The sequence below is a fragment of the Mauremys reevesii genome, linkage group 3 (assembly GCF_016161935.1).
Source record: "Mauremys reevesii isolate NIE-2019 linkage group 3, ASM1616193v1, whole genome shotgun sequence".
Classification (NCBI taxonomy): domain Eukaryota; kingdom Metazoa; phylum Chordata; order Testudines; family Geoemydidae; genus Mauremys; species Mauremys reevesii.
This window is the reverse complement of record NC_052625.1, coordinates 43,548,158-43,570,752: the sequence shown is the minus strand read 5'-3', so window position 1 is coordinate 43,570,752 and position 22,595 is coordinate 43,548,158. Positions and strand designations below refer to the sequence as shown.

The following is a 22,595-nucleotide window of genomic DNA, read 5'->3' as shown; positions in this document are numbered from 1 at the left end:
GAAGGAATACTATGGAAAGGGATTTAGAGGTCATAGTGGACCCCAAGCTAAATAATAATAAAAAATAATAATAAAAAGTGAACACCGAACATCATTCTGGGATGTGTTAGCAGGAGTGTTGTAAGCAAGGTATGAGAAGTAATTCTTCCGCTCTACTCTGTGGTGATCAGGCCTCAACGGGAATATTGTCCAGTTCTGGGTGCCACATTTCAGGAAAGATGTGGACAAACTGGAGAAAGTACTCATTTTTGTTGCTCTTCTCTGGAAAGCTCTAGAAAACATGACCTATGAGGGAAGACTGAAAAAATTGGGTTTGTTTATTCTGGAAAAGAGAAGACTGAGAGGGGACATGATTAGAGTTTTCAAGTACATAAAAGGTTGTTACAAAATGGAGGGAGAATTTTTTTTTATAACCTCTGAGGATAGGACAAGAATCAATGGACTTAAATTGCAGCAAGGGAGATTTATGTTGGCCATTAGGAAAAACTTCCAAACTGTCGGTGGTTAAACACTGGAATAAATTGCCTGGGAGGTTGTGGAATCTCCATCATTGGAGATTTTAAAGAGCAGGTTAGACAAACACTTGTCAGGAATGGTCTAGATAATACTTAGTCCTGCTGTAATTGCAGGGGAGTGGACTACATGACCTCTTGGGTCCCTTCCAGTCCTATCATTCTATGAAGAACTGCACCTGATCTAGCAGTGGGAGTGGAGGAAATCCTCCACCTCACAGTAATCAGTCAGCATCCAGCAGGGCTGGATCCTTAGAAAAAGACCTGTTGTAAAATACTGTAAGCTTGCTCCTTTAAGATAAGGTAAATCAATTAAATGAAGTCTAGACCAGTTATTAAATAGTAGAATTAATGTGTAATTCTGCATTTTGCACTATGGAGTGAATATTTGAGCAATGCAGAGTGACTGACTCTTATGACTCTAGTTACTGAACTATGCACCAGGGATGAAGGAAAAGCGGCAAAAACTTTACTACATTTAAGCAATAAGGGAGAGGCTCAAGCTGCAAAATTCAGATGCATTTCTTAACTCCCAAACACCTCTGGATCTGGGTAGTAAACATGGTGGACAAAGATATCTGGGGCACAAAGCAAAAACACTAACACAATCCCACAGATTGTATTTGACGGAGAAAGCTAGAGAGTTTTTAAAAAATGAGTTAAAAGACACTAATGCCTTTCCCTGAATCCTTCTGCCAATTTTTCTGTTTTACAATCTCATGTTCCTATTTTTAAAAAATGTTTTTCTCTCTCCTCTTGCTTTTGTGGAAAAACTCACATAAACCACAGGGGAAATTGACTATGTAGATGAAACCGCAAAACTGATTATAGGCAGAGTATTATCAAATTCAAAAAGAAAACTACAAACAAAGAATGTTTGTTTTCTTTAATATTTGTTGTTGTTAGATGTGTAACTTGTAACAATATAGGCTAAAAAAATGAGCTGTTCAGACAGAAGTTTGATTTGGTGATGTGCCTCTATTTCAGTCAAACTTCGTGGATATAGCAGACTTCAGAACAGAAGTGTTAGTATTTGGCACAAATCAGCAAAACCTAGCATTAGTATCTGGAGATTTAATTTAGGTCAGGTAATTGAAAATGGCCCATGTATTATTCTGTAAGAAAGAAAAATGATGCCCTGAAATGATTCAGTGGTCATTTAAACGGTGATCTGTTCATTAGCACTGGGAAATGAAATGGAAATCCACTTTAATTTTCAAGACAATTTCATTTTGATTGTCCATAAAATTCTACAAAACAGTACAATAGTGCCCCTTCTTTCTAAATTGCAGGGGATTTAATCAGATCTTCTACCACTTTAATAATTCTCCCCATGATTAAATCTGCTAGTGAATATATTGAACTACATTCATCCCTGTTGTCAGTGAAACTATTCCAGCGGTGAATCTGCCCTATTGTTCTTGGAATGCCGACGTTCTCAGATATTGTTTCAGAAAGCCTTTGACGCCAAATATTTGTTCAGGTCTTATGGCATTGAATAAAGGGGCAATCTGATTGGCTAATCAAGCCAACTAACTTTTCATCTGAGCTGGAATTTGGCCTCGCCAGAAAGATTAACAGCTCTGCCCTTATGAAAAGTATCAAGGCGTTTCTAATGACCATGAGTGGTTAGGACTTCTCTCTTGCATTTTATCCAAAAGACCCACACCTGTCTACTGGGGAGTCTCCTTCTCCTCCTGTGCCCTATCTTCCCCTCTTTGCCTTGCTCCTTCCCATTGATAGGGAAAGCCTAGAGATGCAGCACCCGCAGGGCCAGAGCAAAGACTTACTGATGTACAAGCAGTAAGCGGAGAAGGACCTACAGCATGGAAGAGTGTGGCCATCTTTTGGTGCCTGGAGGATTCAGAATGGAGAAGTGGTAGCTTGGGAAGTGAGGGAGGGTGCTCATTCAGGAGACAGAAAGGGAAGGGAGAGAGCAGGTGGGTGGTATGACTGAGGGCAAGGAAGAGAGGGATCGTAGCTGAGTTTTCTCTTGTTTTAAAGGTTATGACACTTATATGTACTCCAGTACAAGATGCACTTTTCATTGGTCTCACTCTCATACTGTATGAGTATAGTTGATTTCATGGAGGTGCAAATTGGCTGATTATCTTGTGTGCCCTAATTTACAGTCTTTAAGGTGGGAACACACAACTCCTGCAGCTGCACTCCTTGGTTGGGGAATCTATTTCCTGTCAACATTCAAATACACTTGGTCTATCACAGGGTTTAGAGTTAACTGGAAGAGACACAGGTTTGCTTCTGCTCCTTGTAAGTGTGCTTAGAGTAATATCTTGGAGACACTCTGTTGCAGAAAGCACCCCAGGGTTCTCCGAAGGATGCTCTGTACATTCTACTTGTTCTTCTTGGGATGTGTAGTTGTTGATTTTTTTTGCCTTTCTCCTACCACGATGCAAAAATGAAAACGTCCAAGATTATAGGTCAGATTATTCCCTCTGTTTGCACCAGCGTGGGCAGGGGTGCTGGAACAATTTTTATAATGAGGGTGCTGAGGTGGAAACCATGTATTTTGTATTTGTTGTTACTGCTTCAAGCCAAGGGGTGCAGCAGCACCCCTAGTTCCAGCCTCACTGGCAGAGGGGACCTGGATAGAGTGTGGGGGAGTGCTACCTCTGTGGTATCGCCTCCTTTTTCTGGGCCCTGCAAAAGTCCCCTTTCCTCTCCCCACACCATGCATATGTTGCAGGGATTAGGCTGTTTGAGGATGATCTTTTAGGTAGTCTAATTACAGCAAGACTTCACATATCCACACTTTACCAGTACACAAATGGAAACCCTTGACTCTAGAGAGATGCATAGAAGTCTGTTTTACATAATATGCTACAGAGCATTGACTAATGTGATGTGTTTTCATACTTAATTATACTGCACACAAGCCTTTGGTGTATCTCCCTACTTTTTTGCTTCACTGCATCACGACTGAAATCAAGCCAGATCCTGCAGTGAGTTCTGTGTTGGGCACACATGGAGCTCATTGGAAGATTGATGCCTTAGGCCCTGATCCTCCTAAGACTTGTGCAGGTGCTTAATTGTATGCACTGTGAGCAGTCCTGTGGAAGTCCTTTGGGTTATTCCAAGTGCATACAGTTAAGCACATGCATATGTTTTTGCAGGATTGAGGCCTTAGGGATGCTGAGGCATGAACCCTGTTGTCTTTACTTATTCTGTGAGGCACCTAGTGCACTTTTGGATGCTGTAAAATAATGTTGTCCCTTTGGTCTGAGTGGTTAGCCAGTGTTCTGGGCCTTGTAATGTTGAAAAATCAGTGATATGAGTCAAGTGTAATCTTGTGTATTTACAAAAAATAGACACACAATCCTATTTCGCTGAACACAGGAGAAACTAACAGCAGGCAGTTTCCATGCTCAGAAATCCCCAAATCTGTCATGCCAATGAGTTCTGTGCCCCAAATCCTCTTTCCTTTTCAGGATCATGCTCACAACTGCTTCCTAGGGCTCTCTGCCTCCAACACACACACAGTCTACAACCCATCTCCTAGCCCCCATGGGTATGTCTACCCTGCAAATGAAGGGGTGATCAAAGCATGGGCAGGCATACCCATGTTAGCTTTAATTTATCTAGCATGGGTAACAATAACAGTGCAGAGGTGGTTGCATAGGCTAGCAACCAGAGCACCTACCTGAGGTCCTTAGCGATATGTCCGTACTACAGCTGGGACTGTGCTTCCCAGTCTGGGCAGACAGACAAGTATTTGCTTTGCTCAAGCTAATGCACTAAATGGTAGTGTGGATGCTGTGGCACAGGTCATGGCTGGGCGCCTGTGCTGAACTATCCTGAGGGTGGAGGTGGGACACCAGCACCTCGGCATGTCAGGTGTGGGACAATGCTGGATGGTCATCGGGGTGTGTGGCCTGGGGGAAGGCTCAATCCCTCCCCACCCCCTGATTGTCTGCTGGATGTCAGGTGGGCAGAGGTGCTGGGGCTGTCCAGAGCCACTGTCTCATGGCTGAGCTCCCTGGAGGGAAACATGTAGAGTGACCATCCCAGCCCTGTAAGAAGGAGCCCTGGCCGAGTGTGATGTGTCGCATGGTGTCTGTGCCCAGTTGTACCATTGGCGGAGCTCCTGCAGGGTGTGTTGAGCGCAGGGCTGGAGATGGGGTAGGGAATGCAGGACACCCAGAGTCCAGCAGGGGTCAGGAGCCGAGGCCTGGGGTGGGGCAGCAGTGTGAGGTGGAGGCTTTGGACCTGACCCAAACCTGATGGGACCCACCAGATTACAAGTGTTAGGGTTGGATCAGGTATGAAAACAAATGGACAGGCTCAGATCAGGTTCAGATTGGCTGTGATCTAGTTGGGTTCAGATCAGGCATCAAAATTAGGCCCAAGTATACCTCTACCATGTGGTTTCTTGCCTTGGGTGGTCCCCACAGGCCCTAGCTGTTTTTACTACATAAAGAGGAATGATTGGTCCTTCCTTTGAACTTGAGGGAGAGAGCGTGCTTGGTCTATGATTGTCTTTGGATCTAAGACCCACCCGCTGGCAGCCATTAGCACCTTTCAGCATAAAAATGATTAATGCTAAACTATAGCTGTCAAAGCATATAATAAACATGGTATAGTCTGTGAGGCTATTTTAGTTGCCTGTACCTTGCTAATGCAAAACCTCCCGTTCTTTGCTGTGTTTCTTCTAGTGATTATTGTAAATTAGTGAGGTTCTGCTGTACCCAGTTTGGAACTGGCCCATGGCACTGAAGTGAAGAGCTGCCTCTCCTCTTGTACAAAGTGTCTTTAATTATCCATCTATCTGTGAGAGATAAGCAAAGATCTTGATTTTAGCTCCCATCCAAAATTCAGGCGCTTCAAGAACACAATGCACTGCAAGGCCTTGGGCGTTGGTTCAGTACTGGCTCAGAGGGAAGAGTGCCACTCACTGAATCACCAGTGCCATGTCAGGAGAAAGGTGGCAGACTAGTATTAGATCTGTGACTCTTGGCTTTGGTTCACATTGGTTTTAATCAGGACTTTTGTGCATTTTGAGTTTGCATGGGTTCCTACACTCTGATTTGTCTCTCTTTTTCTTGCTCATTTGAACCCAGTGGGTGGAAGCAAGACCAGACTAGAGATTTTAGTTGAGCTCTGTGCACTGCACAAGTGTTGTAGCAGTTGGTCTTCTGAGCCAGTCAAAATTGTTAAAAACAAAATCACGAGTTTTTTTTTAAGCCAAGTTTCTTGCTTAGGTAGAGAGACCAAAATCCAATATTGTTGAAAGGCTTCAGGGGTCCAAAATGTTTTTCCCAAAACTCATCTGACTTTTTTCCATAATAAATCTGAAACTGGCAGAATTTTAAATGGTTTCAGGTTTTTTGGTGAAAGATCGTTATTTGGCAAAGTGCCATCTTGTCTGCAGTACCAGCCACCCTGATTCTGTGTCATCAGAAATGTGTGTGAAAGAGTTTTTGGTATCTGTGCCTGGGAGGGTCTGAGTCCTGTGCTTCTATGCAACTGCACTCCTGGTAACCTGTTTTAAGGTGCACAGGTGTTTCAACCTCTCTATCCCCTTCTTTTTAAGTGGCTTCTCAGAGCAGCTGTTCCCTTGTTTGAATCCTTGTTCATGCTACCGACGCTTTCAATAGATTGCATTGCTGCTTTCTTTGAAGTCAGGAAAAGGGAGAAAAAAACAACTACTGTTGCTCTGGGTTTTTTTCCAGACCTTATCAGCTATATTTTTACCAGATGCATAAACTTTACGGACAATCCTCCTGCAAAGCAGCTGTTTTCATTGGTGAGGGAGTGCAGTGTGCTTCTGCTGTTCCATTAGTTATCAGCAGAGGGCACTTCACTTGTAGAACACACAAATATGAGTGAACTCAGGGGGGCCTTAACTCAGACTGCAGCATACTTTGCTCCAGTCTCTTGCCCTCCCTCTAAGGAGGAACGCAGCTTCTCTTCCCCCATCAAAAGAGGCTTCTCATAATCATAAGGGCCTACTTTGGATTTCCACTTCTGCTGCTGCTGACCCTATGCTTCAAACTCTCTCAATTAATGACAATGGGACAGTTCCTCCCTACCCACTGCCTCAGCTAATGCTGCAACTTACCTCTCCATGGTGGGTTTCCAGCCTGGGGTTAGGGTGACCAGATGTCTTGATTTTATAGGGACAGTCCCGATATTTGGGGCTTTTTCTTAAATAGGTTCCTATTACCCCCTACCCTCTGTCCCGATTTTTCACACTTGCTATGTGGTCACCCTACCTGGGGTTGAGATTGTGAACTGGCAGTGGAGTGAGGTGGGACAGCCCACAAGCATATGCGGAAGAGCGTGGAGAGACAGGAAAGATAGGGTGCCCCCCAGTGATTGGAATCTCCTCTTCTATACAGTTCCCAGTAGTGGTTTCCCTTAACCTTGGAAACAGGCAGTTTTCCAAGATGTGAATGCAAGAATTCATGTCTGGTAGACTGATTACATCATAGCTAATATAATTCCTTTTTTCACCAAGTGAAAATATTAGGGTAATTATGGAATAAAACATGTTGGTTGAGTAAGTTTAATCAACCATTTAACCAACCATACCATGTTTCTCCATAAATTGTTTTAATTTTGTTTTGCTTAGCTAAAGAACAGATCTGAGAATTATGTATTTATAGGTTTTATTAATCAGAATTTAAAGATATATTTTCAGGGAAAATATATTTTAGTGTGAAATCTTACCACAAAGTATTAAATTAAACCTTAGTAAATCAATTTTATCACAAAGCCATAAACCTAACAATTCTGGGGAGCTGATCATCAGGACCCATTTAGAACTATGGAATTTTAAGAAAGGTCCTTATTAATTTTTCAGTCAGGCTTATATTGCTCAAAAGTTATTGAGCTGTCAGTGACAGTTCAACCAAAAGTGATTCTAAAATTAGAAATTTAAACAATTACTTACTGAAATGTCAACTCAGTTTGAAATTCCTCCCCAGATCATAATTTTTAGCCACCCTTTCCCTTCACACATGCGCACACACACATCACACGCTAACCACAAATACGCATTTAATGATTCCAAACAACTTCTGGTTTATTTGGGAACTCCCAGTAGGAATAACCATAGGTAATCTGTAATCATCATCTTGATTAACACAAGATCATATGTTATCCTAATCATATGTTAAAAACAATCAGCCTGTTCACTTACAATTCATATAGTCATTAATTTCAGCTTCTTTCTCTTTAGCTGATAAGATGTTAATTTTGTGTGACATCACAAATGCGTTATCTGAATAATCATTAGACTGTAATTGCTTTAGGCATGCTTCCTTTTTTTAGCTAATTTTTCATTGCATTCAATGTCCTATTAGAAGTCATGTTTTGCTGAATTAGTGTAATGAATCTTCCAGTCTCAGCATGCACTCAGCCATTTATCAAATTAAAATTATTTGTAGTAATTTAGGATGAAACTTGTTCATGAAATGTACATTACAAGCCAGTAAACAACTTAAATATATAAACTCTTTGAAAAATATCCAATATAGAACAACCTAGTCAATAAATATGAATCTTTGTTACTTATCAAGTGGAACTGTTGTGTAGACAGATCCTCCAGCTCACTTCGAGAATTCTCAACTGCTGGTTTCTTGAGACAGGCAGAAAGTTCAGTTCACTGTAGAATTGCAAGGTTGTTAGGAGGGTTTTCACTGCTGGACATTGGTATAATTTGTTGCTGTATAGTTTGTATGAATATAATCTGTACATGCGGAAGATCTTGGGATAAGTGCATGATTATAATCTGATGATTCATCTTGGGAAGCATGCACAGCATTCAGATCTGTAATTGTGAAGACTCAGAGGCTCGCAATTACTTCAAACTGAAACCTCTGTCTTTTACGGTTTTGAAATCAAACCCTAGAGAGGCGTCTCTCACTTTGGTATCCAAATACATACATTTCTCATGGAGCTATTTCTTTTTACACTTGTTAGATCATTAGAAATTGCAAATTATTAGGTGACCTCTGCAACCTGTGCCTGACCTTCATGACTCATTTGTGCGAGTAATTGGCTGTAGAAATTACTGTGCTTTTATCTTTGGTGTTATTAAAATACTGGTTTAAATGAGGTGACATGGACTGAATTGTTAATAGGTTGCCACATTGTTGGGGGCAATGTGTTTTACTTTTGTCAGAGAAAATTTAACTGGCAGACAAAAAGCCGTTCTGTCCTGTCTGACAGTTGTGTGTGTGAAATGACATTTGCTGAAAGAACTCGGTTTGTTTGCTGTCCAGTCTGGTTGGTGCAGATATAGATGAATAGTACAGGTAACCCTTCTGCCAGGCGGAGTTGGCAGTAGCAGTGGCCAAGTTCAGTATCTAAGGGTTCCTCTTAAAAATACAAAACAGAAGTGTCTTGAGCCCCAGTAATCTGAGGAAACCTAAAACCACCCCTTGGCGCCCTGAGTCTGCGTATAATTAAAGAGAATTTTTGTTAAATGGGAATGGGAACCAAGCATTAATTTGGGAAACACCTCAACTGTGTTCAAAAGCACGTGACCATAAGCAAACCTGGCCCCACAGTGCTTTGGGCAGTGTCCTTTGTTTCAGTGTCCAATGAACAAATGTCCCTTTTACGCATCACTCCTCTCTCCCTCTGCTGTGCCCCACTCAGTTATCAGTCCTTGGTTAGTGAAGACCCGGAGTTCAGAAGTGTGTTCACAGGGTTACCTCCCCCACCAGGGCGGGAGGCATCGAGCAACGCCTCAGCAACTGGCTCTCTGCTGCTGCTGCTGGCCACCATCTCTCTGCTGTCGCTGCTGCTGGCAGTGGCTTGCTGCTGCCACCAGCCACCAATGTTTGCTGCTCCCACAAAATCACATTCTGAAGTTCTGCCACCTAACCCAGCTCTTAGTGATTTCAACAGGTAGTGGGGAGCTTCGCGGCCAGTGCAGTCTCTGTGTTGTCTTTCGCTGTCCCCACGCAAGGTCTAAGGCTAATCTTCTAGAACTGGTCAGCAGTGTTGTCAGCTCTAGGAATCCACAACCAGAAACAGAGACTCAATTGAGTTTAATCAGCTCTGTCATTAAACACTGGAGAGGAACAGGTCAAATGGTGTCTAGGACTCTTTAGGCAGAGTCTACACCGGGGTGGGCAACCTATGGCACTCGTGCCGAAGGTGGCACGCGAGCTGATTTTCAGTGGCACTCACACTGCCCGGGTCCTGGCCACCGGTCCGGGGGACTCTGCATTTTAATTTAATTTTAAAGGAAGCTTCTTAAACATTTTAAAAACCTTATTTACTTTACATACAACAATAGTTTAATTATATATTATAGACTTATAGAAAGAGACCTTCTAAAAATGTTCAAATGTATTACTGGCATGCAAAACCTTAAATTAGAGTGAATAAATGAAGACTCAGCACACCACTTCTGAAAGGTTGCCGAACCCTGGTCTACACCATTAGGTAGGAACACCTGTCCCCACTCATTCATCTTCACTAGGATTTGGCACCCCTACCCTCTGGTTAGCGAGTGAGGTTCAGTTTAGTGTGTCCCCCTCAACCAGGACATGCTAGGCACATGCTAGTTCTGCTGCCCATTACTTGTACAATAAGGATAACAACATTTCATTACCCCTGCACTCAAATCCTAGAGTGATTTGTCACCCGTTACCAGCCAAAATTGATCGTTTTGACAAAGCTGCACACCTGGGTTGGGTAGGTGTGTCTGTGCAAACATGGTCTGCTCCTGAATTCTTCCCCCAGCTTATCACTAGCTGTCAGGAGAAAGCTAATTCAGACCCTGCTTACATCTGGAATGTGAACGTGGCTGATGCTACGTAAGACGCTTCTCCTTCGTTCACATGTGGAGATGGCTGCTAAGGCTGTGAGCCTGTAATTGATCTGCACAGAAAACTCTTATTGTAACACAGTGGCCCAGGTTCACTCCTGTGCTGATGCAGGTGGGAGGATGGAGGGGAGGCAGCTTGTGCCTCCCATTCAGGGCTGTTGGGGACTAGTTCAGACCTTGGGGCAGGCTGGGGAAGCCCCTTGGGGCTGTCCTAACTGGTGTCTCTTTATAGGCCACTGCTGGGCTGTTGATCCACCCTGAGTCTGACCACACCCCCTCTTGCTCAGATCCATCCCCTCCTTCCTCTGCCCCACCTCCGTTCAACCCCAAAACTGAGCTGTTGAGGAGGTGATGCAGAGCTGGCACAAAACAGCTGTAGAGCAACAATACCTCAGGCCCAGTGCCCCCAGAGAGCTTCCCCTGGACCACTGCAGCTCCAGGCCACCAGTACAGGGCAGTGGCTTAATGCCACCATTTAGCCTGCAATTTAGGGCTGCCAATTTTGATTGGACGTATTCCTGGAGATTTCATCACATGACATAATCTTTAATCAAAGAGTAATTGCTGGAGGCTCTGGGACAATCCTGGACGGTTGGCAAACCCTACTGCAATTTAGTGTTTGAGCAGTAACATTCAGTTTGAAAACAGGAGTTTGTTTTGCCACCCAGTTCCTTGAAAGCGAAGAATTTTGATTCTGAATGCCTTCTGTGGCTTTGAACATCTTATTATGGATTCATTTCATTATTCTTGTAGAAAGAAGTGAAGCTATGTAACTAGCTATCCTCTGCAGAAACATTACGGGTCAATGTGCAATACGCTAATTTTGTCCCCCCGTCCAGACTGAAAGAATCCTCATCCTTCCTGTGTCCATTTAATCCTAATAAAATGGTTAGATAATGATAAATTAAAGATCATAAGATTTGGAATGTTTTTTTAATAAGAAATTCATGTATGCGGCAATAATTTCCCTTGGCAAGGTAATTATAATATCGGAGCATAGTGGCTGCAATTGAAATTGCTGTTAAATTGCACACACGTACTAATCAAAATGAAGTATTGTTTTTCACCAGACTTCACATTGCTTGATTTTCTTGGTCAATAACTTGTAGACATCGGGTTCAATTTACCCCTCGTGGCAGAGGGGTTGTGAATTCCTACTCCCTGAGCCAGCCAGGATCACTGCTCCATAGGTGACAATAGACAGTGTTTGCTCCAGTAAAGGCCCGCCAATGAAAGCTGTCCAGGAGGTACTGAATCCATAGCTAACCTTGCTAACTGCCATGCCCCCTCCCTACTCAGTGCTGCTCATTTTTGGGATTGCCCTGGCTAGCTGAAAGCTACCCAGTGGAAGAGGGTTTATAGATTCCTTGGGCTGTCACAGATTCCTTCCAGGTGGACTTTCCATGGCTGGGGGCCCTGTGTTCAGGATTACACCAGATAAGCCAGCAAAAGTCAGAGTTGAATCTCGACCATGATATGTAGGGTCCTAGCAGGTAGCAGAAGAGCATCTAGTAGGAAAAAGGTGATAGTGTTTAAATAGAAAATCTGCTGATTAAATTGCTTTTATATTAAATGTATTGATAAAAGCATTTCTTCATCTTTCTCCACGAGATGTGGTACTTGCATCCCACAGGCTTTTAGATACAGTTTAGCTCATACAAACCTTAATGCTACAAATAAATAGGAAATCATTCGTATGCCACCAGGCAAAATCCATATAAAAATTCTTCTTCTTGACTGTTTGCATTATATATTGTGCAGCAGCACAAGCTGAAATCTTGATTTTGATTGGTGGAAGAAAAGCCATTTAAGAAGTACATGAAGGGGCAAATCCTGCCCATTGTTCATAGCTGTGAAGAGCCTTTAACAGCAGCAGCGGAAGGGCGGGGAAGGATTTGAAGAGCTCATGCAGGAGGTCTGCACCTCCAAGGTCTGCACAGTTCCAATCAGGGTCTTCTGTATCCTTATGCAGAGGGAGGGGAGGGGTAGAGGCATGCCTGGAGAAGGAGGAATGGAGCCTTTGAATCTTCCCTCTCTTTTAGAAGAGGCATCAGCATCTACTGAAACTACAGTGCAGCCACTTTGTGCTAAGCCCATTTGCCTGGATGTAGTGCAAAGGCTGGGTCTATGAAAGCGAGATGGACCAGAACATTGTATCTGGACATGAGATGATAGCCAAATCTGAGGGTTGAATCTCTTTCTTTAATGGGCTTATTAGGGAAGTGTGAATCTGCACTTTAAATACTCACATTTCAGGGTTTTTGGATCCATGATTTTGGCTGGGCTCCTTTTTATATAGATATAAAGTTTGGATTTGGATCTGGAGTTAGATCTGTTTTTGATTTGGGCCTATCGCTGCAAGGACTTGTTTTTTTTTTTCTAGGTCCATTCTGTACCTGAGTCAGCTTGGGTAGGGCTTTGCTTTGCCACACTAAAGGTAAATAAGACCCAGAGCCACCTTTTCTCTTCCTTTCAGCATTAAGTGCATGCTAGGTCAGACATAATCATACCCCTGGTGTCATAGCCATTTGCTTAATGCTATTTTTAATTTAGTCATATCTTTACAATTTATAAAGATTGCCCTTGAAAGCATAACTCTACCTTTAAAAAAACAGTAGTCCTATTTGCCATATTTTGTGGGATACCTTCTGCTGCTTGCATTGGCTTTAAAATACACCTCTGCCTCGATATAATACTGTTCTTGGGAGCCAAAAAATCTTACCGCGTTATAGGTGAAACCATGTCATAGTGAACTTGCTTTGATCCACCGGAGTGCGCAGCCACCTCCTCCCGGACCACTGCTTTACCGCCTTATATCCAAATTCGTGTTATATTGGGTGGCGTTATATCGAGGTAGCGGTGTATTTATGTATTTCTACCACCAGCAGAGAAATCAAGTGATAGGTGTTGGCTCTCAACAACGACTGGTTATAGTGCATGAAACAATGCAATTGGATATTGATTAGCTATCCTATTTAAAATGATATATTTTGTTTGCTTCTCCTAGTTGTGTTGCGCCTTATGATTTTACAACATAATGTAGTGTAATACAATATAAAGTAATTACCACAGGTGTAAAACCCAACATGTAACATATCTGGGGGGGAAATTGGATTTGTTACCTACTATTAATTTCACTGATGGCAAAACCTCATTCTGATGGGGAAAAGATTGACCAGAAAGTTGTTAACTTTCCTCCTTTAGGAAATGTGAAAAGAATGAGGGAAAAATACTACTAACAAGAGGCCAAATGCCCTAAATCCTCCTTCAGCATTTATTCAATGTAAATTCAGGCAGAACTGCCAATGATTCATAGGTTATAAGGCTGAAGGGATTACTGTAATTCTTTAGTTTTACCCCCTGAATATCGCAGGCCATAGACTTCCCTGAATTTCTGTTTTGAACTAGAGCATATCTTTCAGAAAAACATCTGATCTTGATTTTAAAATTGCCAATGATGAAGAATCCACCAGAGTCATTGGTAAGTTGTTCCAATAGCTTGTAACTAGAGCAGGACAAAAAAATGATTTTTCAGTTTGGACCAAAAATTGTTTTGTTTCTGGTTGACCCAAAAAACTTTTTTTTTTTCCTTGCTGAAATGAACCATCCCTCCACCCCCTCCCAGTCCCAATTTTTATTCAATCTGATCCGAAACATGTTTTTATATTTGGGGTGATTTTTACCCTTTGTGTTAAATCTATCTAAATTTCTAAATTAAATGTTTCTAAACAAAGTTGAAACATTTCTCTTAGAAAATGTTGCAACAAACCATTTTGACTTTTTTGAAAAGAAAAACTCCCTCATTTATTTCTGCCAAAATTATTTGCTGAATTCAACCTGAATTTTGTGACCAGAAACTGCATTTTTCAGCAAATAAACTGCTCATTGACTTGTTTTTGCACAGCTCTATTAATTATCCACACTGTTAAGCATTTTGTCCTTATTTGTCTAAATTTGTCTAGCTTCATCTTCCAGCCATTGGATCTTGCTGTACCTTTGTCTCCTAGACTGAAGAGCCCATTATCAAAGTTTTGTAGGTACTTAGTGTGATCAAGTCACCTCTTGACTTTAATGGAAGGGTTTGTCAGCATAAGGACTAAATAGAAACTGATGAGGAAGTGGTCCAAGGGGTTGGTCCAAGGTCCAATCAGCTCTTGGTTATCTGATTTAAAAAGCTGGCCTTCCTGTTTTTCTTTCCTTTATGGTGTTCTGCTACACTTGCTCTACGTGATTAAGTTAGCAAATATATGTATGTTAATAGGTTAATATATGTATAGTTAGGGTGACCAGATGTCCCGATTTTATAGGGACAGTCCCGATTTTTGGAGCTTTTTCTTACATAGGCTCCTATTACCTCCCACCCCCTGTCCCAATTTTTCACTTTTGCTATCTGGTCACCCTATGTATAGTTATGTTGGACCAAATCCTGAAGACCTTCCTCAGCTTTTAAGCAGTGCTTATACTAAGGCACTAGGGATCCCAGGAGAGGTGTGATTGAGTTGAAACTGAGTAAGGTCCCCAGGATTTGGCCCATGAATACAGAAATAATTTATTGAGCTCTTATCAAAAGTGCCCTTGGACACTGTATGCAGTGATGACTGAAGTAGGGAGAGTGGTCCAGTTACATTCCTCTAGCTCCAGCCCCTTATCCATCTGTGCAGAAGGGTAGGTGGAAAATGGGCAACCTGGTTCAAGCAGAAAGGATTTAGGAGTTCTGAAAATGGTTGAGCTTCCTCAAGGAGGCAGTTCCACGCATGACTAAATCCAGATGGAACCTACTCATCTGATCTCAATGGCCTAGGGAGAAAAGGACAGTTCTGAAAGTACCTACAGAAGATGATGAAAGACTTTATCAGACATAAAACCTTGCAGTGTTTTAGTTGGCTTAATAGCAGCCGAGGTAGTTATGGAAAGCTGGTGTCACTGATATATATTCTCTCTGTGTGTATGGAGTACAGAGCTTTAAAAATTTACTTGATTTTAAGTAACCCAAGTGCTAAGCCTATTTGCCAGAGTGAACAGTATCTGTGCAGCTAGGCTGCCTCACAAGCGACCCCTTCCTGCAGTTAAAGCATTTAGGTGCTGAGCCCCTGAATGGCAGGACTGGATTGAAACATAAGCTCTATTATAGATCTGTGCCTAGGGTCCTGGCTTCAGGAGTCATGGAATGACCTGAGAATATGAGCTTTATTTTTTTAAAAAGTTGTGTCTCTAACCCTTGTGGTTGTGAACAAAACCTTGGAAACATGAACGAAGTGTAACTGGTGCTGCTTGACTCTGTAGGCAGGCTGAAGCAGTACTCCAAACTGATTTGAGAGCTACCCTATTCGCCTTACTTGGTTGTTAATTCTGACACCCTCTACCCTCAGGAGCCAGCTTGAGCTCATTGGGGATGCTGTTTATGGAGGCCCTTGCAGCCGTCACCCCAATATGGTTCTGCTGGGTTGGTGTTAGAAGGGGCCCCCATTCTGAGGTGTGTAAGGGGGTCAAGTCCTTCCTCCTCTGGGACAAACTGCACTCTGCCTGAAGCCAGAGGACTGAGGAGGCCTAGCCTGCCCAACGTGATGGTGATTCATGCCACTACCACTCCTTGGAGGAGCAGGGCCACACTTGTGGGAGTGTGGCCTAGAGGTGTGGGGGTAGTAGGGCCAAAGGGGGGCCTCTGTGGGGTGGTGTGTTTAGACTCCCAGATTGCCTTAATCCAGCCCTGCTAAACAGAGTAAAAGCAGTTAAATAGGTGCTGTAGTCCTGGCCTAAATAAAGAGATTCTCTCTCAGAGAAGTGAAGCGGGAGAGAAAAAGGGAAAGAGACAAGGGAAAGAAGACCAGGAGCAGGGAAGTGACAAACAGAGAAGCAGAAAAAATGCGGAGGAGAAGAGGTGGGTTAGAAGCAGGTACCCACTGCTCAGCCAGGGCTCAGTCACTGCTTGGATACCCTCTCAGGATGATTGCCCGCTTGGTTGTCTAATCTACTCTGATGGTTTTTGGCTTTCCTTTCATTGAGCTGGTCTGGTGCTCCAGTATGCTCCTCAGGTCTCTTTTCCCAGTGATGATTACATGCAAGTGGCTTGGGTAGGGCACAGAGATGAGGTAAGAGACCTTGAGAGAGGCTGCCTCACATTGTGACCATGAACGGCAGCTCCAGCACCCCGTACGCTGTTAGAATGCAGCCATTCAGGCTGACACTCACCCAGCCGAATGCCTTGCGTGAATGGATTTTTTTAAAGTGCTGTGCGTCTATGTCTGACTTTCTGCCTCTGATTTTCTTTTTAAAAAGGAAATAAAAAAAATACTCTTTTGTACTACTTTAACCAATTCTGAATAAATAAACCATTTGGCCATTGTAAGTAAACGGACTGTCGTCAGAAGGCATACCCCAGATTCTGTGTTTGGGGAAGGGGATTGCTCTAATTCTCATTCTTGCCTGAGACCTTGCTATTCCTTCTGCCTGAAGAATATTAAAACATAATACATTAAAATCTGCATTATTACATTTGTATTTATAAATCACTGACCCATGCTGGTTGTATATTATATTCCATCTTGTGCTTTGATGCATTGTTGTTGTCACGCTGAGGTGGATAATGATGGCTCGACTGACTACTGTAGTAATGCATTTAAAGCTGGGAAATCTGTCACTGATGGCATTTTAACACAGGAGCAATTGACCATAGATGAAATTTTAAACTATTTACTGTCAAACTATTTGTCTTAACATTCTTTTATCTTACGTTTTGTTTTTATATGGTTTTTGATGATACTAAATTGTTTGATGGACAAAGACAAATGTATAGAATATGTTTTGGTAATTCCCTTTCACTTCCCAACACTCACCATCATTAATTATACAGCCATCCTGAATTTGTAGTGCTACAAGTGACCCAGAAATGTTTGTATTTGTGTGTTATAAGATTTTACCAGCCTAACTTGGTGAAGTGATCACATACACTTTTGTGGACCTGGCATTACTGTTGCCCTTGGATATATGGACACACAGACATTGTGAGAGGGCAGACAAACCAACACAACATATTATTACATAGCTCTCCAGTCTGCTGGTCCTTGAGACTTTAGAAAAATACCTACCTTACTTTTTTTCTTTTGTTTACAGCACTTCTGTATGCAACCATTTTTGGTAACGTGACAACCATCTTTCAGCAAATGTATGCCAACACAAACCGGTACCATGAAATGCTGAACAGCGTCCGGGACTTCCTTAAACTCTACCAAGTGCCCAAAGGTCTGAGCGAACGTGTGATGGACTATATCGTTTCCACTTGGTCAATGTCCAGGGGGATAGATACTGAAAAGGTGAGAGAATGCAACCTGAAGGAAACATATCGCTTACTGAAAGCTCTTCCAAGCTTGCAAACCATTTAATCCCCACTGTTGATATTTTTAGCCGTTGAATTATTGAGATGCCAAGATTACATCAAACAAACAAAATTTGCATTGATGGTAATAGGTTTTATATTCTCATAGGGCTAGAGCAGTGGTTCTCAAACGTTTGTACTGGTGACCCCTTTCACATAGCAAGCCTCTTAGTGCAACCCCCCTTATAAATTAAAAACACTTTTTTATATATTTAACACCATTATAAATGCTGGAGGCAAAGCGGGCTCTGGGGTGGGGGCTGACAGCTCGTGACCCCCCATGTAATAACCTTGTGACCCCTTGAGGGGTCCCGACCCCCAGTTTGAGAACCCCTGGGCTAGAATGTGCGCTGATCATGTCTGAGTATCCAGGGGGACAGGGCACAGGCAGCCTTGCCTTCCTTTTCACCCACCATGCCAGAGGCCAGGCACAATTGCAGTCTCTGTACTCAGAGGGTGTAGGGATTGGTCATATCCTGGGCCCTAAGGGATGCATGCCACCCAAAAGGAGGTTGGGAGTAAACAAGATCATGCTGCTCGGGGGAGCTGCCTGACCACAGAGGGAGGCGCATGTTGCAACTGTGGTTCTGTGCACAGTCTGCTCCTGTCACCTATTCATAGGGGTATTGATTACCATGTAGACGTACAGGGTATAGGTTATTAATGTAGGTTAGCTATTCTTATAATAAGATAGTTTGGGATCTTCCTTTTACTAGGGGAATATTCTCATCTTAATTCATTGGATTTACAGGCACAACTCCCTTTGTGTGTATTGAGATAACAAATACCCCTTCACCAAAACAAAAACATTTCTCTTTAGTCCCTTCATATTAGGTGCCTACTTTTCTAGAGATGGATATTGTTTTCCTTTTGTTAGCAGAGAAATGAGCCTGGTGTGTGTTCCAGGGCTATTAATTCAGGAAATTACAACAAGGTACCAATCACCAGCCTTCTGGTTGGTTGTTTAATTTATTGTTCAAAATGGTGGGTGATGCGATTTAAAAACAAACAAACAAAAACTCATCGCTCTCTAGCACTTAAAACGTTGTTAGAGATGGGCTGAGCAGATGCAGCCTGGAGATGGTTGCCTGGACTCCCGTGGGAAGACGGGACTGTTTGACTTCCTGGTGAGACTCTTTAGCATTGCTTTCTGCCATCTGGGTCCCAGAGTGCAACTTGAGGGGGGTATTGTGCAGAACAGCAGTTCTCCAGGAGGAATGATATTGCAGTGTTGGATGTTACTGATCAGCAGCGGCACTGATCATATCCTCATAAATACTGCTTTTTGTGGCCCTCAGAGAAGGATGTAAAGCCACCTGGGAAGGATGGTCAGGGGGCATCCAGGGCACACAGTATAGTGGGATGCTCCAGCAACAAAAAGTAATTCTGCATGTAAAAATATTTGTGATTCATCCCTGGCTTCCCTTGCTTAAAATGGAAATACTAGATATGTACTGCTGGGAATGCCTTTGGAGATAGCAAGACTCAAATCACATCTGACTCATTTCACCTTCTAGAATTATTTTAATGTGAAAAGTCTTCAATTATCAGAATCTCAAAGAGCATATGATGTAGCTTTCAGTAACTGACACTTTGGAAGCTTAAGCACCAATATTTATGGCTATAAAACAAACAAACAAAAAAATCAGTCTCAACATTTATAACAAGGACTAACAAATATACCACTGACTAATGGTTGTACCAGTCCATAAATTCTCAAGTCTGAGCTCCATTGATTTTTGCATTCATACACAACTTCCAGAATGCTGCATAATGAATAAAACATAGTATCATTTCCACATGCCTGCACAGCTGCCATTGTTAGTGTGTAATATAATGCAACCTGCTACAGGTAAAACAAATATTTAAAGGTGAACTTATCCTCAGAATCAATCTTTGTAATATGGTGCTTGAACTGGCGCTGATTGTGCTTAAGTCTGGGGATGAATAACCAACTAAAAGCAAAGGCAAGCCTGCAGGTTTTGCAAATGTCATTCTAATCAAGTTTAACCAGGAACCCGTGACAAACACTAACTAATCCATGATGATCCACATTTGGCTTCTTTGCGATATTCACACTGATGAAAGGCTACTACAGTCCTAGGAACTCTCACAGACATCAAGGGTTACCTATAGTGGGTTTAACATATTGAAAGTCTGAAGGCAATCCCCCAAACTTCTCTAAAATAGGAGTGAGAAATACAATAATCTCCTATTCGATAGGGGGAGCCAGAAGCATTCTGAATGAGAGTTTCATAAAATCATTGTCTCCTTCTTCCAACACAAAGGTTGAGTAGGGCCAAAGTTATGAGAGGTTTCCATCCACTTCTGTTTTGAGCTCTCACTGGTCCCTGCAGGAGAGTTTCCTAGATGGCTTCAGATACCATGTTATACCACTAGTTCCGTGGATGTCTGCTGCCTCTCTCTCCATGCATTATTTCCATACAGAACAATTTTAGGCAGTCAGTATGGGGTCATTTTAGCAACATTGCCAAACCATTGTAGTTGGCACCTTTCTGATGATTGTAGTCACTCACTGTACTTTTAGTCTTCTATGAGTGTCATCATTTCTTTAGTCCATCTAACCTTGTCATACCTGGATATGGTGCAAGCAACTCATTTCAGATATTTTCAGCTCTTTCTCCAGATGCTTTATCAGTACCCATGTTTCACAACCATGAAGTAATATGGGTACAATGAGAGCACTGTATATAAACTAGTTTTAGCTGTCATGCACATGGTGAGTTAAGGTTCCAAACATTTATATTCAGGCAAGTGAACATTCTCCTGGCAGTAGCTGTCCACTTGTCAATGTTGTCTTCATAGTGGTTGTCACACCTTATGATGGAATCTAAGTAGCAGAAACTCTCTACTTGTTCAGTGTCGACACTGTTAATGATGAGTTTAGGCTGTTTCTTGATTTTTGATGTTTCAATTAGTTTGGTCTTTTGTTCAATTTTAATCTCCATTCTGTGGCTGTTGTGTATAGGTTAGTTGTGGCTTCTTGGTTATATTCCTCCGTAGGCCTTACCATTATAATGATGTTTGCAAAGTCAAGGTGATTGATCATTTGTCCTGATATCCTGTGGCCTCCACCAATGTTATTCAGGGAACTGGACAAGAAGTTTTCTAAGTATAGAGCAAAAATTATGGGACTGAATATGCATACCTGTTTGACTCCAGTTTTCGCTTCAAACCACTTGGTCAGCTCACCATCATCAGTAATGCTGGTTTATATTGTATGCTTTCATAAAGTTATTGTTAGCAAAATCAGAGATTTTCCTGCAATTGCCTCAGTTATAACAGCACCTGAAAATATGTATGTGACAATAAGATAATTGTGAAGTGTGTGTGTGTGTGCACACATGCTTCCTAGGCTAATCTCTGAATGGCAAGTTTCTGCAAATATGGTATGTATGTGTGAACATAAACATTCCAAGTGTAAATTGGGTAACTGTACAGCTAACTACACCTCTACCTCGATATAACATGACCCGATATAACACGAATTCGGATATAACGCGGTAAAGCAGTGCTCCAGCGGGGCAGGGCTGCGCACTCCGGTGGATCAAAGCAAGTTCGATATAACGCCATTTCACCTATAACGCGGTAAGATTTTTTTTGGCTCCTGAGGACAGCATGATATTGAGGTAGAGATGTACCTCCTTTGTGTGTGTCCAAGCCAAATGTTGTTCCCTCACTCCTAATGTGGGAATGTAGAGCCTGAAAAGTTGCAGAACTACTGTTGTTCTGCCGCTGAGCATGGGCAGACTGGGCCCACGCCCAAGCACCACAGACACGTATTTCTCAGCCTCAGGCTGCATCCTATAGTAGCATGGGTCCTTGGGGGTGGGACTAGGAAACGTAAAGCTTTAGTGGATCTGCAACAGGTCCGCTTGCCTCCAGACTAGGGAGCCGTGGTAGTTAAGGAGACTCTTACAGTGGCTGTCGATTAGTTTTCTTCCAGCACACTGCACTCTTGGTTGTAGAATTCCATCCCTCCAGCTCTGTAGAGGACTCATGAGCAAAGCCTGGTACCTAGGCTTTAGCCAGTGATAGAAGATTTGACCCTGGAGGCATATTTGCATACACAAATAAGAAGCTGTGTGCAGGGAAGCAGGCACATAGTTAACATGCCATATAGATGAAAATATGGGCCTTGGAACTCTAGTTTTGTAGTATGGTGGTCCCTTATTATAGTCTCTGGTCTCTGATAAGTCTAACTATTTACTGTTTTATCCTTGCCCCTCATACCTACGAGCTTTTGCACTGAAACCACCATCCTCCTTCCATCAAGGGATGGATACATGGGAGTAACTTTGGAGCTCATGAAGGTTGTTCCTTAATTGGATGAAGTAGTTACTTTTGGGAAAAATGAGGCAAACACCATCTACTCTATTAGACGTATTTCTCTCAAATAATGAGTGTTGATGTCCAGTCCATCAGAGATTAATGCTGCAGGAAAGCTTGTGATCCCAAATTCCTATTCATGTTGTACAATTTCAGAGTTTTCACTAATAATTTTAAATTTGTATGTACACTGGCAAATCCACTGTCCCCACTTCACCCGTGTCTGTAGCATATCAACAATCTCCCCAGGTAGATGCGACACTGGACACAACAGGATCACTAATGCAGTGGCACAAATATACACATAAAGATAGAAGTATGTTAATAAAAAAAGCTTGATAAACAGAAACCCATTAGGATAGTGCACTAGAAGAAATGTTGTCCCTGGAAGGTTAAAGATTCCCCACTATGGAAAATCTGGTGGAAGCCAACTTATCTCACACACAAAGGACTCTGTTTATTCTTGCCAGCGGGTGAGGTGTTTATACTTCTGTAGTTAGTCATGATAGGTTAATACATTTTCTGCTTTAGCTTAAAGGAATCCATGACTCCCCTT

At 42.4% G+C, this 22,595-nt stretch overlaps 1 protein-coding gene across 11 annotated transcripts in view; it reads left to right on the top strand.

The window, feature by feature from the left end:
* Positions 1 to 22,595, top strand: part of KCNH1 (potassium voltage-gated channel subfamily H member 1) — a 347,125-nt gene that overhangs the window by 167,903 nt on the left and 156,627 nt on the right. For all 11 annotated transcript variants that reach the window (XM_039531620.1, XM_039531621.1, XM_039531617.1 and 8 more), the window contains one exon: positions 17,428 to 17,627. In XM_039531620.1, the coding sequence (XP_039387554.1) occupies positions 17,428 to 17,627 (200 nt within the window). The remainder of the gene's footprint in view (positions 1 to 17,427; positions 17,628 to 22,595) is intronic.